This window comes from Vigna angularis, chromosome 1, assembly GCF_016808095.1.
Source record: "Vigna angularis cultivar LongXiaoDou No.4 chromosome 1, ASM1680809v1, whole genome shotgun sequence".
NCBI lineage: Eukaryota > Viridiplantae > Streptophyta > Magnoliopsida > Fabales > Fabaceae > Vigna > Vigna angularis.
In genome coordinates, this window is record NC_068970.1 from 47560939 (window position 1) to 47575750 (window position 14812).

The following is a 14812-nucleotide window of genomic DNA, read 5'->3' on the forward strand; positions in this document are numbered from 1 at the left end:
TCAATTTCAAACAGGTTTATAGAACAGCTGAACTGTTACACCCTACGGAGACACAATTTATGTCAAATTTGTATATCATAATGGCCCGAGATAGGCTATGTAGCAGAATATGTCACCTCTCATCAGAGGCTTGCTTCAAGAAAGCTTCTTTTAAGCAGGAAGAAAACAATTTTGGAGTCTCATGAGATGTGAAAATTAGAACTTTCTTTATCTTTCAGCTTGCTTTTGCAGGAGACGACGATAATAACGGAGACATGATAAGAAATTTGTAAATTCATTACTCAATTTTAAAATGAAATTCTTTACCTTCTTCATCCAAAACTCAGAAAAGAGTATAGTGCAGAACAAATACTAATCTAGATAAAAGTAATCATATATCAACACTTATCAACAAACTGTGAAAATTGAAGCTCAAGGATCATAATCTACTAAAAAAAGTGAAAATCTTACACTAATCCAAATTCCAAACTAGAGCACTTCATAAGATCGGGAGGGTTAAAATACTTAACTTGCTTTTTGAAGAATTATGATTTATAAACATAACTTTCTAATCTGAGAGCAGATAAGATTTCGATTACATCGTTATACAGAATTTCTTAACTGCAGAAAATCCATTTTTCATTCTTTGTAGTGAACTTCTTAAGGCAGAAAATCCATTCATTTCCTGTCGAGTTCGGATTTGAAAGAACACTTTTTTCCAGGAAATACTTCAGTGAAGACATGTTATCATTCATTATTTTATAAGTCAACCACCATGGATACCGAAGGAAGAAAACACCTAACGAAGTTACTTGTCAACGCATTTTGTACATTTTAAGAGACACGAACAATAATAGGTGTCAGGCATACTTCATATTTACCTGAAATACATCTAGAGAAAAGTTGCTTAGTTTCCGACTTAACGAGTGAAACTTTTTTGACAGAAGTCAACTGTGCTACATTGAATGTGATCAGCTAAGCACTAAACAAAGAGAACACGTACAGATACAAACCCAAATGCAACCTCCTTCGATCTCCATCCACGGTTTAATGTGACTTAATGCGAATGTCTAGTTTCAGTTGTAGAGGGCCAAAAAACCCAGAAGGAATCAAAAGGAACGCGTTTGAAGGAGGATCAGCATATTGACCTTGAATGATCTTGGTAAAAGATTGCAGTATTAGACTGCTTCCTCGAAACCTAGCCAGAACTTCATACTGAAACTCTCCCGTGGACTTGGGGCCGATGCAACTAATGCGAACTTTATGTCCCAGCTGCTCATGGTTATTGTGAACAATAAACAGATTACCATCATTTTTCTCTTGAAGAACAATTGTTTTCTGATCAGCATTGAAGATGACTGTGAAAAATTTATCATATGTAAACAGTGTTCCAGAGTCTACATGTCTGTGGCTGACGTGGAGGAATAACTCCTTGGACGAGGCAACAAAATCACAACCACTATGTGGGCATAGACATGGCAGATAGATGCATTCCTTCTCATGATCGTTTTTCTTGCTGTAACAAAACGTTTCTGTGCATCCATAATTTGCATTCGGACACGACATTTTAATAGAGTCCAACACCTTCTCAATAGCCCGACAACGGTTATACCCAATGGGCATCAAACACATGGGACACTTGTTCTTGAGTCTGACACAGCAATTAGAGCAAGCTATGTGTCCATTCTCACACTGAATTTTCATTTAATCACAAAGAAAATTATCAAATTGGCCTTTTCATCACACACAAAAACAGACAGAAAACAAAAGGAACAAAAAAGAGCTAGGAAAACAACATAGCCAGTCAAGATTATTGCTATAAATTTCCTGGGGCTTCTTCTGCTACATTACCCTAATCTATCTTTTAGTCCCTCAGTTTCTCAATTCCGTTTAGTACTGAACATCTATAATCACGAGTGAGTAACCAACCTAATCACTACCCAAATGTTGGACCTTTAATCCAAGATCAACAAATTTCAATATTTCAAGAATATTATCCACAACCCTAAAACGCCAAGAGTTCCAACTAAATATCTGAGCCTCCGCAACAATCCTTCCACACTACCTTAGTCCATCCCGAATCAGTTTCCCAAAAAGACGTACGAAAAAAAAGAATACCCACACACAATCACCAAAAGAAAAACAAAAAAAAAATGTAAAATTGACAGAGCAAAAGCCTAGGTCAGAGAAAAGAAAGAGAGGGGCGCGAAGGAAAATTAACCTGGAAGACAGGAGCACTCAAGGGTTCATAGCAAATGCAGCAATCGAGGACATCAGGGTCTGAAACGAAGATTGGAATGGACCTAACTCTGGTGGCATTGCTTGCAGACCCATTTGGGGTAGCACGTTGGGGTGGAGCAGGATGATGATCTTCACGCTCTTGAAGTTCAATTGAACGGTCAACAATTTCAAAGCTTCGTTGCGTGCTTCGTTCTTCTTCTTCTTGATCCTCCTCCTCCTCTTCCCTTCGTCGCTTCTGGTTGCGGTTGCTGGGTCCTTCTCCGTCATCATACCCACCAACTGAAATTTTCACCATTTCTTTCTCTCTCTCTCTCTCTGATTCTGCTTCTGCAAATTCTTATACATCTTTGTTATACGGAAATTGTTGTCGTTCGAGCACGGATTCCCTGAGGTAGAGAACTTTAGGCTCCTATGTATGAACCAATTGAGGCTATGTGATGAAGATCAAACGGTTTGTGTTTTATTCAACATCTATTCATTTAATATATAATCTATTTGAACTTCATGTAACGTAGGAATTACTAGTAGGAATCATTTTCCTCACCATTATTGTACAAAATAATTGTTCTTATTCATTGAAATTATTCAAAGCATGCATTATTTTATTATTTTTTTTAGAAAAACCTATAGGATGAAACTTTTGTTTTTAATCCAAAAATAATACAGAGATATCCTTAAAAATTCAGAAAAAGATATAACTTGATAAATTCTCTTTAAATAAATTTAAACCATGTCCTGAAAATTCAGAAAACAAGGCTTACATTTATTGAATTATTATAAAGAGAATTTAAAACAACTTTTAAAATATGAAAATTTTAAGATTGGACTAATATTAAAAAGGTTTGAATATATTTTTAACTTAATTAAAATAAGTGTGCTTTTAATTTCGACTATTCTTAAAAAAATAATGGTTCTAAAATTAAAAATTATTGTGTTTATTACAACTCTTATTAATTATTAGCCCCTTAAACAAATTATTAATATATATATATATATATATAATTAATACATTTTTCGTCTTCAGAGTAAAAATTTATTCTGATATTCATTCTTATCTATACGAGGTATAAAGTTTTTATTTGATATGTATCTCCACGCATCGAATAATGGTTATATTTGTATTTATCTATATTTGTTTTTTTATTTTAATATCAATTATTTATGTAAGACCCGTATTTTTGGGACATGGTGGGGACATGGTGGTTACCCACCTTTTTCATTATTGGAAGCAATTATTGGAGGTGCATTTACGGGGAAGCTTAACAAGGGAGGGCTTTCATTTTGGCATGTGAGAAAGAAAGAGAGAGAGAGCAGCCAAGGGAGGAACCCTTTCTCCCGTTTCCAGCCGTTCAAGGAGCACCCATGGGAAGCTGTACCAACTTCAGAAGGACTGAGAGGAGGATCTGGGTTAGGCATCTGGTGAGAGGAGAGTCCTTGCAGCAAGATCTGGGAGAGGAAGTGAAGAATTGTTGAGGTTGCAAGGAGATCTTGATCTGCACATCTGGGAGGAGATAGATCCCAAAATTTACAAGGAAGTCTTCAAGAGGTAAGGGGAGTTTGATTTATTTCATTAATTGTTGAAATAATCTGTATTTGATGCAAATTTGGGAAGAAGGGGTTGAAAATGGGGTTTTCTGGGTTTCTCTGGAATCTGGTGCGATTCTGTAGATTTCTGCAGAATGCGCGTACGTCCTATTTTGGTGAGTCAAAATTGGACGTTCGTTCCAACGGTGCTCGACCAAATAGTGGTCGGCCAATTTCCGAACGTTCGGTAATTGTTCTGAGCGTCCGTCCGAATCAGCCAATGTAGAACGTCCGTCCGTATAGTGCTCGACCAAGGTCAGCCTGTTTTGGAACGTTCGGTCATTTAAAGCTAGCGAGCGTTAGCGTTCGTCCTTGGTTTGCAATAGTGATATTAGCGTTCGGTCAGGGCTTATTTTAATACCGTTCGGTTGAAACCTAAATTGATAGTGTCCGGTTAAGTGTGAATTTAACACTGTTCGATTTAATTGCTCGGCCAGGATTCTAGACGTTCGTCCAAATAATTGTGAGCGCTCGTTAGCAATTGGTAATCCAGATTTCAACTTGAGCGTCCGTCCCTAAATTGGCATCCACAAGAAGTAATCTTGGGCGTTCGGTATTGAGTATTAGTGATTGCAGTCGTTCGTTCTTAAAGTAGAATTTTAGGTTTGAATCCTGAGCGTTCGGTTTATGAGTGTAAGTGAGCGTTCCGTATATGAGTGTAAGTGAGCGTTCGGTTTATGGTTGTAAGTGAGCGTTCGGTATATGAGTGTAAGTGAGCATTCGGTTTATGGTTGTAAGTGAGCGTTCGGTATATGAGTGTAAGTGAGCGTTCGGTTTATGAGTGTAAGTGAGTGTTCGGTTTATGGGTGTAAGTGAGCGTTCGGTTTATGGGTGTAATTGAGCGTTCGGTTTTGGGTGTAATTGAGCGTTTGGTTTTGGATGTAATTGAGCGTTCGGTTTTTGGGTATATGTGAGCGTTCGGTTTTTAAGTTGTTTAAGTTTTGAATCTTGAGCGATCGGCCTTGGGATATTAGTGACTATTGAGCGTTCGGTTAAGTTTTGATTTAAGGACCGTTCGGTTAGCTACTGAATTATGTCGTTCGTTCATGCTTCTTTTAATGTCGTTCGGCCAAGTGACCTAGGGGTTCGACTAAGTATCAAAACGTTCGTCCTTATCGTGTCCGGATTAATGGTGTTTGAATTGACGCGTTCGTTCTTAACTTGGAAGTCTTGGGTAACAATCTTGAGCGTTCGGCTTTAAGTGTTCGGTTTGAATCTTAGACGTTCGACCTTGGTTTAATTGTGTTTGTGAGCGTTCGTTCTCGATGATGTTAATCCTCAGGAAATACTCGTCTAAGGTAAGGTATGACTGGACTTGATCTCGAGCGTTCGTCCTTGGAGCTCGGTTAATAAGGTTTGGTGTTCATCGGCAGCGTTCGGCCTTTGATTATGATTGATTTCAGAACGTTCGTTCAGATAGCATCAGAGTGGAAAATAGCGTTCGGCATTAATGCATGTATCCGTGGGAGTATTTTGAAACAATTATTGAGAATTGTTGGTTATTTCCTTGATCCAATATTGGTTTATTTATACATATTATTGAGAATATGTATGAATTCGTGATTGAGCACGTTTATTCTGTTGGAGGTGGTACATACACTATGTTATTTATTTGTAAGTTCGTCTGTCTTTTGAGCATTTTTGCTAGTCTCACGCGTGAGACTGAGATTCGAGTGTCACCTTCTTTTGCGCGAGGAGGTGAATGTCTCGCCCAATGACTTCGGCTTGTGTTGATTATAGTGCATCGTTACGCGTAGTATCGATGTTTTTACTCGTTAGTCCTTGAGGAGTCGGGGAGATAGGTCTGAAGTCGCGATGGAAGACGGCTCGGGTCGCCTGTTATTGAGAGCAGGTTATGACGACGAATTACAAGTAAACGACATTAGTTTATGAAAGACTAGTTGGCATCGTCATGTGGGTCGATTTATCATGGGAATTGTTATAGTTTATATGTAATGAGTTTATGATGTGATACTTCTGATTATTCATCTTGCACGTTGTGGCTGTGGTTCCAACCGTGATGATCGTACTGGTACGGGAGAAATGGTAATGCAGATAAAGCTGGATTTGGAATAATTCTTCGAGAGAGACGGAAAGTAAAAACTTGTTGGGTCTATAGGTAGTAGCGTGCGTTATTATTAGTGACGTCCGGTCTTGGTATTATTTACTTTCGGGTAGTAGGCGTTATTAGGTAACGGTTGATCTTGATGTTAGTTGTTCTCAGGTAGCTAGTGTCCGGTCGTATTTTGGTACCCTGTGGTTTAGTTTGATTACGTTCGGTCAGTACTGAGGTGTTCAGTAGAGTACTCTAGGCGTTTAACCCAGACTCAAGCGTTCTTTATTCTAGTGTTCTGTCTTGTAGCGATGGTTCTTAGAGAATGATCTTTATTGGTGATGTTGCTCTGAGGTTGCAATCATTTATGGGGAGTGACCGGCCTTGATATTCGTTGAGGTAGCGATCGATTAATAAATAGTGATTAGTCGTGATGATGCATTATTCAGGCAGTGATCGTTCATAGGTAGTGCTCGGTTTGGATGACACTTGTCTCAGACAAGGATTGTTAACGGTTAGCGGTCGTACGTAGGGAACATCCGGCCTCGATGAGGTTACCTTCAGATAGTGTTAAATCCAGTAAAGTGATCAATTAAGCGTTCGTCTGAATAGTACTTAATCTGTGGTGCGCGAGATTTGATCTTTGAACGATCGTTTGATTAGTGTTCGAAATAATAGTAATTGTCTAGTAGAGTACGCTGTCTCACGGTGAAGTCTAAGTGTTTGACCTTACTAAGCATTCAGTCTCTTGGTGTGCGACCTATTGGTATCCGGTCTAATAGCGTTTGGCATCTAGTGTCGAGCCTAAGTGATCAATCTTAACGTTCGTGCAATCAGTATTCGATAAATAGGAAGCTCGTGGAGTTAGCGTTCGTTTCTGTGAAGCCTAAGAAAATAATGTTCGACCTAATAGTATTCGATCTGGCGTTCGGTTTCTAGCTTTCGGCCTAGTGTTTGATCTCAGTGTTCATTATGAGAGTGTTCGGTCATTATGGCTTCCTGAGTTTAGTGTTCGGCTCAATTATGCATGATCACCTAGCGTTCGTTCTTATGGGATTCAGCCTAATAATATTCATTAGATAGCATTCGGCGGATAGCGCTCGGCAGATAGTGTTCAGCAGTTAGCATCTGTCCAAATAGTATCCGGTTAGAATGTTTGGGGAATAGCTTTGTCCAGTAGCTCATCATTGTATCTTCCGTATGAGTGTCTAGTAGAAATTTTGGTATGTTGGTGTATGGGGATGTCTAACCTAAATATTATATGATGTTTATATCAAAACAATTATGCATATTTTTATAAATGTTATATTGCATGTTAGCTCACCCTTACTTATTTGTGCATGTATTGGAAAATCTTATTTTTGCGATGATCGTATAACGTTTTTGTTATACGGGAGCAGATGAAGGGATGTCGCGTGATCTGGTGCAAGTGCAGGAAGAGATGGAAGAGTGTATTAGAAGGATTCAATGTTATCTTTACTGTTCTGTCTGAGCTGTAAACTTTTGTATAGATTTGAGCTTGAGGTTCGGGGTGTTACCGTAATTGTATTATTGTAATATTTCAAGTTTTGATTTTTTAAAAAAAGGGGCAAATTTTTTTTGGGGTGTTACAATTTATCTTTATAAAAAAAATATATCACAAAAAAATAATCATGATATTATTAAATATTTAATTTTGAAAAACATATTTAATACCAAATATTTAAAAAATAATAAATATAAATTTAATCAGAATACTAGATAACAATTTTCATAAAAATCAAAATATCTTTTAAAAACATGAAAAGTTTGATAAAATTAAAAAATAATTTTTCAAATTATAAAAAAATATTCAATTTTAAAAATACTTTAAACCTCTTTTTACTTTTTTCTTCTAAATTATAATAAAATCTTTTTGTATTCATTAGTAAATATTGTAATACAGTCCTAAAATCAAGATTAAAGTAATAATAATTTAAATTTAAATATACAATTTTAGTATTTTGAAGTTTATGACAATGACATTAATTACTATATTATAATAAATGAAAAAAGTCATAAAATTGTATTTATGAAAATGAATTAGAAAATAAAAATAACTATTTAAAAATCATTAAATAAATAGTTTACATGATAAAAAAACAACAAATAAAAATATAAAGCAAAGAAAAAATATTAAATGTGTGTTCTCTAAATGATGTGATAAGCGAAATTGCACAAAGGAAAATTATTGTATAATCAAGGGTATTAGATATTACCAAAACTTTTCAAATATCAAACTAATTGAATAATGAATAAATATTAAAAAAATTTGTGTGAAATAAAAAGTTTTTCAAATGAAAAAAATAATAATTAAGAATTAAAGAAAATAAAGAATGATAAGTTCTTTTTTATATTTTACTAAACAAGAGTTTACATGAAACACTTGAAATTGAGAGAATAAATCATTCTCATATAAAAATAATAAACCATAAATAAAAATATTAAAAACGAATATAAACAAAAAAATACAAATACGAGACTTAAAAACTATTTGATTAATTAAAATTCATAATACAACATTTAAACATAATTACACAATTAAAAAATGTGACGAAAATAAAAAAATATATATATCAAATTAAATACCAAGATATATATATATATAAAGTTTTCTGGGTTACCTGATAAATTATTTGTATTTTAATAATTTAAACTGGAATGGTGATGAAAGATATAGATGGATATTGAGACGGATACAGGAATGGGACGGATATGTATGTACCATCGCCGTTTCCTAATCAATACGTCGTCTCAATATCCAATTAAAAAAATTAAGTCTTACTCATATTTATCTAGGTATCCAATTAATACAAGGATTTCCTATCAACATAAACGAAATCGTAAAGATGACCCTATTTGTCATTCACATTAGTCGTCCTTTCTAATGATCAATTAAATGAGAGGTTTAAAAATGACAAATCATTTAATACATTTTTTGTTTCAATGTTAATTGAAAAACGCATTTAAAACATCAAATCCACACAAATCTAAATATAGAAACTAAATTCATCCAAAATTTCAAAAAGTTTTAATACTAAAATACATCAAAGTTTGGAACCAAGACAAATTTCAATTTTATCTCTAAATTTAAAGATTAAAATTATATTTAATCCAAAAATTTTAAAAACCACATTGAATAAACCTCTCAAATATTGAAAGCAACCCTTTTTAACCTTATACAATCATAAAACTAAATGTATAAATTTAATCCAATTTATTTATCTTACTTTTTATTTTTTTTAACTCACGTACTTAATTAATTATTGAAAAGATGAAATGAATGAATGTTGAATAATTAAATTCGGAGTGTTACTCCCTCCACCACCCCATCTTCTTTCTCTACTTCCCCAATTTTTTCTAAATTCCAATCTTACCCTTTTTACTTTTACCTTTACCTATTTTACTTTTTATTTTTTAACACCTTAATCCCCTCTCACTTTCATTCTTTACATCCCCCACCCACCACTTTCACTTTCCACATCTATTACCAATTTTTTCTCCCTCCACAAACTTGCATACCACATATTACATTGGCATTGCCTCCCTTAAGCGAAATTATAGAACCCAAAACTAGCAAGGTTTTATCACTCCTTTATAAGGAGAATGAAGTAAATTTCGTACAAATAAAAGCTTAAAAAATAGGAGAGGCAAACTGTGATTATTAATGTTTAAAAACAACTACAAAGGAGAGCTTTTGTAACGAGAAGCGAAAAAAGATTACTTTTTTGTTGTGTCGAGCTACCTCGTCGTCGTTGGGGAAGAAACTCATGAGTCTCTCGACAGAATTTTGGTAAGCATACATGAAGTCACCCATCACTCCAATCAGACCCTATAACCATCGAAGGATTCCTAATTCCAGGCTTAATCCCAGAGAGATAGTCGACGATGACAAAATGCCGGTGATGGTGACGAATCAGATATAATCGAGAGTACTGAAGTTGCTGACAACTTTGGTGAAGGAAGGGTTGCAATCAACGACAGGGTACTCCGATTTCGTTGATGCAGTGATGTTTGTGTTCATCTTTCCTCTTTAGATTATCTCTATATCCAACGTTACTACAACAAATCACAAAGACACTATAACCTTAACACAACTCAACATAATGCAATACAATTCAACATCCGTAATCTTTATCCTTAAATGAAGATATATGTCACTGGATGTTGATATCCATTCGGTAACATTCGTTTAAAAATACAACGGATATTGACATCCGTTTCAGTGTATAAATTATAAAGTTAAAATTTTTAATCACAAAAAATTAAATATTACAAAAGGAAAGAAGGACAAAAGGGAACAAAGAGGTGCAAGGAACACTATGTAGTGATAGAGAGAGTAACACTCTTAAATTCGTTTCTCAATTCTAATTTTCATCAATAAGTATGGTATTTAAATATACACCACACTCATAACAGAATACAAAGTTTATCAGATACACTAATGATCTTTGTTACAAGGAGATCAAGTCACAGTTATCTACTCAAGTTAGTCACATTTAGCATATAACAGCAACTAAGAATAATAGCATAAGGTCATCTAAATTTCTCGAATCTATTATCCTTCAACCTAGCGGAGATCCATAGCATCTTCAGAAGCAAATGCCTATTTGCCCTGTATGCCGCAAACCACATGATACCCATCATCTCTTTTATTCTTCTGGCAGATAGTGTTTTTCAAATATTTCATGTGACAAAAACTTCTAATCGTCTTAGGAAAAAAAAATATTTATTTACATCAAAGACAAAACACCTGTGCTACATACTTTCTCTTAGGCCTTTTCATGCTTTCGATTTTGCACAAAACTTACACAAAAACACACATGTTAGGTGACAACAACTTCATGTTAGATACATTCACACACCGATTGTATACACACCCAATTGATATTTTTCATTTATCTAATGCCAATTCACCTGTTTCAATGTTTAAACCGTTATGCAAACATCTGAGGGACAACTTTCACTTGCGATCCAATTAGTTTTAGACGAAATCAAACATAATATCAAAACTTGTAACATTAATTGAGTTAAACTAAGCCAAATATGACAACGAAGAGAGACTGACACCAATTTATAAACAATCACATTCACGGGAATCTCAACAGCCATTAGGCAGATAACAGAGAAAAAGACATGATTTCATAGATGACAACAGGAAGCAAGAAAACATCAACATTTCGCAGTCGTAATGTTTAGTTTAGAGTCACATAACAAGGAACACAGCCAGAAGCTGATTTTCCGGAGCAAAACCTAAATACACAAATCCGCTATTGGATTTCATTTTATTTTTTTTCTTTCTACAGAAAAGGGAACCTAAATGCGACCACCCCACAATGACTCCATCTGAACTTTCCCACTCTTCAGGAGACTCTCGATTTCCTGGGGAGGGTTCAAACCGAGTCTCTGAGCACGCTCCCACCGTGCAAGCCGCGCTATCCCGAGGCAGGGCCCATAAGCCATGTTCAAATCGAATTGCCGCAACACCACCTCGCTCTCATTGCATTCAGCTGCATACAAAATTTTACCTTTTAATGATAGAAAGAGATAAATGTGTTTGAATAGAAAAAAAAAATAGAAAAGAAACCCTAGGAATTAGAATGGACATTGGAGGTCCAGTTTTCTACCGCCGGAGGAGGTAGCCGGCGTTTGGATCACGGTGGGGATCGGAGATTTTTTGGAAGATTTCTTCGTAGCGGTGGTTTTCCTCTGTCGGTAAAAACCCTTCATGTTTCCAGTCGACGCCATTCTCTCTTCTCTCTCTAGAGCTCTTTTCAAATTTGAATTTTGAAAATGTCTGTATTAGGGATTGTGGAATAAGGTCATTCCATTCATTTTATACAAATACGAAATTAATTCGATTTTATTTTTTCTATAATTTACCAACATTGAAAAAAATGTTAGTTTTATTTTATAGTAATATTTTAGGCGAATATTTTTTACTAAATTTTTTTAGATATTTTATAATTGCAATCTTATATTTAAAAAGGTTTTAAATTATTTAAAATACAAAAAATTAATTTTTTTAACAAAAAATATAGTATTTTAACCAATACTTTTTTGTTTGGTTAATTTTTCATTTTTATTCTCAGTTTTCTTTATAGTTTTATCTCTAATAAATTAAAATGTATTTTGACACTAGAACATTGTAAAAAATTATAAAACATACATACGTCTTAGTGAACTTGTTTGAATATTTACAAGGCTACATTATATAAATTACAAAAAGGGACACTTCATTCTTTTATATTTTTGTAGGAAAATAAAATTTACATAATGATAGTTACACACTAAATAATAAATAATTTCGAATGTTTTCTTTTTAGAAGGTTTTCTTTTTTAGAAGATTTGAGTAATTTAGAAAGTTTAATAAACATTGTGAAAAAAAATAATATTGATAATTTTAAATCAAATGTTTAAGTAGTTTGGTGCGGGACAAAATTTAATATAACTGGAAATGATGGAATATATATATATATATATATATATATATATATATATATATATATATATATATATATATATATATATATATATATATGTGTGTGTGTGTTTGTGTGTGTGATTACTCAATTATAACATCAAATTATAATTGGTCTATACTAAAAATTTTGATTCTGTTTGTTTTTTTTATTTTCAAAATTAATGTATTTAGTCTTATTCCACCAATATTGAATTTTATCTCATGTCATAATGTGCCACTTAGACATTTTAACATATAACATCTATACATAATTTATTAAAAAAAATTTGGAAAAAAAAAATCACGCGACGTATTTATTTTTTTCATCAAATAAATTAAAATGTTCATCGTATAAATCTTCTATTCAATAAAATATATTTCAAATAATAAGAAAGCTTTTAAAAGTAATCAATAGTATCCAAAATACATATGAAATAAAAGAAGGAATCTTTAAGTTCTTTATTATTGTGTATCTAAACTATTATATGCAACATTATTTGTTTATATATAATAATAATAATAAGATCATCAAATGTAAACATCATTATAACATCTCTATTTCTGAGATGTCACGGATTATTAAAAATAAAAAAAAATTCAAAATTTATCATAACGCATAATGTACATAAAAAAAAACTTATCCAATTACATTATTTCAAGTAATAAAATAATGAATGAAATAATCTAATTGTATTGTTTTAACTTGTAAAATAAAATAGCTTTAATTGAATCTCAAGGTTTTCCCCCATCCTCTCTCGAGTCTATCATGTCTAGGGATGACAACGGGTCGAGTCGGACACGAATAGTGTGTACCCGAACCCGACCCACATGTAAAAAACTGTACCCGTACTTGTCCCACTACCTGCCGGATACCAAAATAAAAAAACCCACAAAAAAAAAACCTTAGAGAAGAGGAGATAATTTACATGTGGGTCGGATTGCACATTCTAACCTATTTAGAAAGAGAGAGAGGTAATTTTGTGAGAGAAGAGGAAGAATTGCAAAATCCTTAAAGATTGCTGGTGTTTTAGAGTGTAGACAAAGTCCTGGGATTGATCAAGGTATGGGGAAGTCTACCTTTGTTTGTTAATTATTGTATGTTATATGTGTTCTTGATTATTTTGATTAATAATCCTTGTTGATATATGTTATGTGATTATGATTATGGTTTTATGTTGCTCTTATTGGGCAAGGGTTTATGTATGCATGGGCATAGGGTTTATGTAATATTTGTGTTGGGTTTTCCCTATGAATGAATGTATGTATGGTTGTTAGGTTATCCCAATGGAGGGTTTGATGCTAAGCGAAAATAAAGTAATGAGGCTTGGGGGTTTTCCATGCAATGTACGTGTACAGGTGTGGTAATAATCATATGCATTATAATTGTGTTGTTTGGGTTATAATATGTATAATGATTGAATTTGGATGATTCAAGTGTTGTGATGTGTTAAAAAAGAAGGGCTTTGTTTCTCATACCAAGAGGGGGGGTGGGGGGAGAGGGGGGGGGGGGGGGGGGGGGGGGGTTGAATTGGTGATGCGTAAAAAAATATAAGCTTTCAAAATCTTTTTCGCAAAATAGGATGTCTTTACGCTTTTTTTGAACTGCAAGTAAAATAGTATGCAATGCAGCAGTTCACTTAATTAAATGTAATGACAGATTAATCGAATATATGTAGAGATAGGGAAGAGAGAATTCAAACACTGCTTTTTATACTGGTTTGGCCGTGTGTCCTTCCAATCAACCTGAGTTGGAAGTCAATGTACTATAAAGATCTAGGTTTTTACAGCAACCTCACGTCAAAATGTAAAACACCTCTCTAACGCACTAATCTAAATATAGATAGTAAACAATATAGACACGCAGCAAGAACACCCTCATCTGTTGTCAAACCCTTTGAGTCACCCTCAAAGTCAAGAACATAGTTCTTCTTCCTGTAATCACAATAGGGAACACCAATCAATCTTCACGATTGCAAATTTCCTGATCATGTGATGTACACCTCTTTGTATAGATAGATCAGACGTTCAAACCCATTAAACCTTGCTTCGCAAAAATCCTTCAAGTGTAAGACCCAAGAAAATGTATAGTTTACAAATAAGACTTGAGTATGTTTTACTAAAATCTGCATGAGTTCACAAGGTGTTGTGTAGCTTAGTTGATGTACAAGTCTTGAGTAAAACATAAAGTTTCATGTTATTTATTTATTTTATTGATATAAGTGTAACACATGTTATTGTATGGTTGTTAAATTTATAATGTGCTATATTTTCAATGTGATATGTTGGTTTGTTGGTAGAGATGGTTTTTTAGGATTGAATGATTGAGAATTCAAATACTAGGAAGATAGGTTTATGAAAATAAAATTGATTGAGATTTTAAAGATAACACTTTCTAAGCCATTATAAAATATTTTAGTTTAAAAATAAAATAAGAATTTATTGAAAAATAAGAAAAAGAAAGAAAAGTAAAAGAA

At 33.6% G+C, this 14812-nt stretch overlaps 2 protein-coding genes and 1 pseudogene across 3 annotated transcripts; all 3 read right to left on the minus strand.

Annotated features, from left to right (window-relative positions):
• Window positions 1–767: 767 nt before the first annotated feature.
• Window positions 768–2653, minus strand: LOC108321017 (E3 ubiquitin-protein ligase SINA-like 10). The gene is made up of 2 exons (XM_017552638.2): window positions 2201–2653; window positions 768–1671 (listed from the first exon to the last, which is right to left on the minus strand). The coding sequence occupies exons 1-2, from the start codon at window positions 2513–2515 to the stop codon at window positions 1027–1029; spliced, it is 960 nt and encodes a 319-aa protein (XP_017408127.1). The 5' UTR covers window positions 2516–2653; the 3' UTR covers window positions 768–1026.
• A 6734-nt stretch (window positions 2654–9387) lies between these two features.
• Window positions 9388–9899, minus strand: LOC108321015 (uncharacterized; annotated as a pseudogene).
• Window positions 9900–10995: 1096 nt separating this feature from the next.
• On the minus strand, window positions 10996–11686 carry LOC108321023 (uncharacterized). 2 transcript variants are annotated; one of them, XM_017552645.2, is made up of 2 exons: window positions 11503–11686; window positions 10996–11385 (listed from the first exon to the last, which is right to left on the minus strand). In XM_017552645.2, exons 1-2 carry the CDS (start codon window positions 11621–11623, stop codon window positions 11192–11194), a joined length of 315 nt encoding a protein of 104 aa, XP_017408134.1. In that variant the 5' UTR covers window positions 11624–11686; the 3' UTR covers window positions 10996–11191. The 2 variants fall into 2 exon arrangements, with proteins under 2 accessions (XP_017408134.1, XP_017408133.1); XM_017552644.2 differs by having other exon boundaries at window positions 11482–11679.
• Between the last annotated feature and the right edge of the window lie 3126 nt (window positions 11687–14812).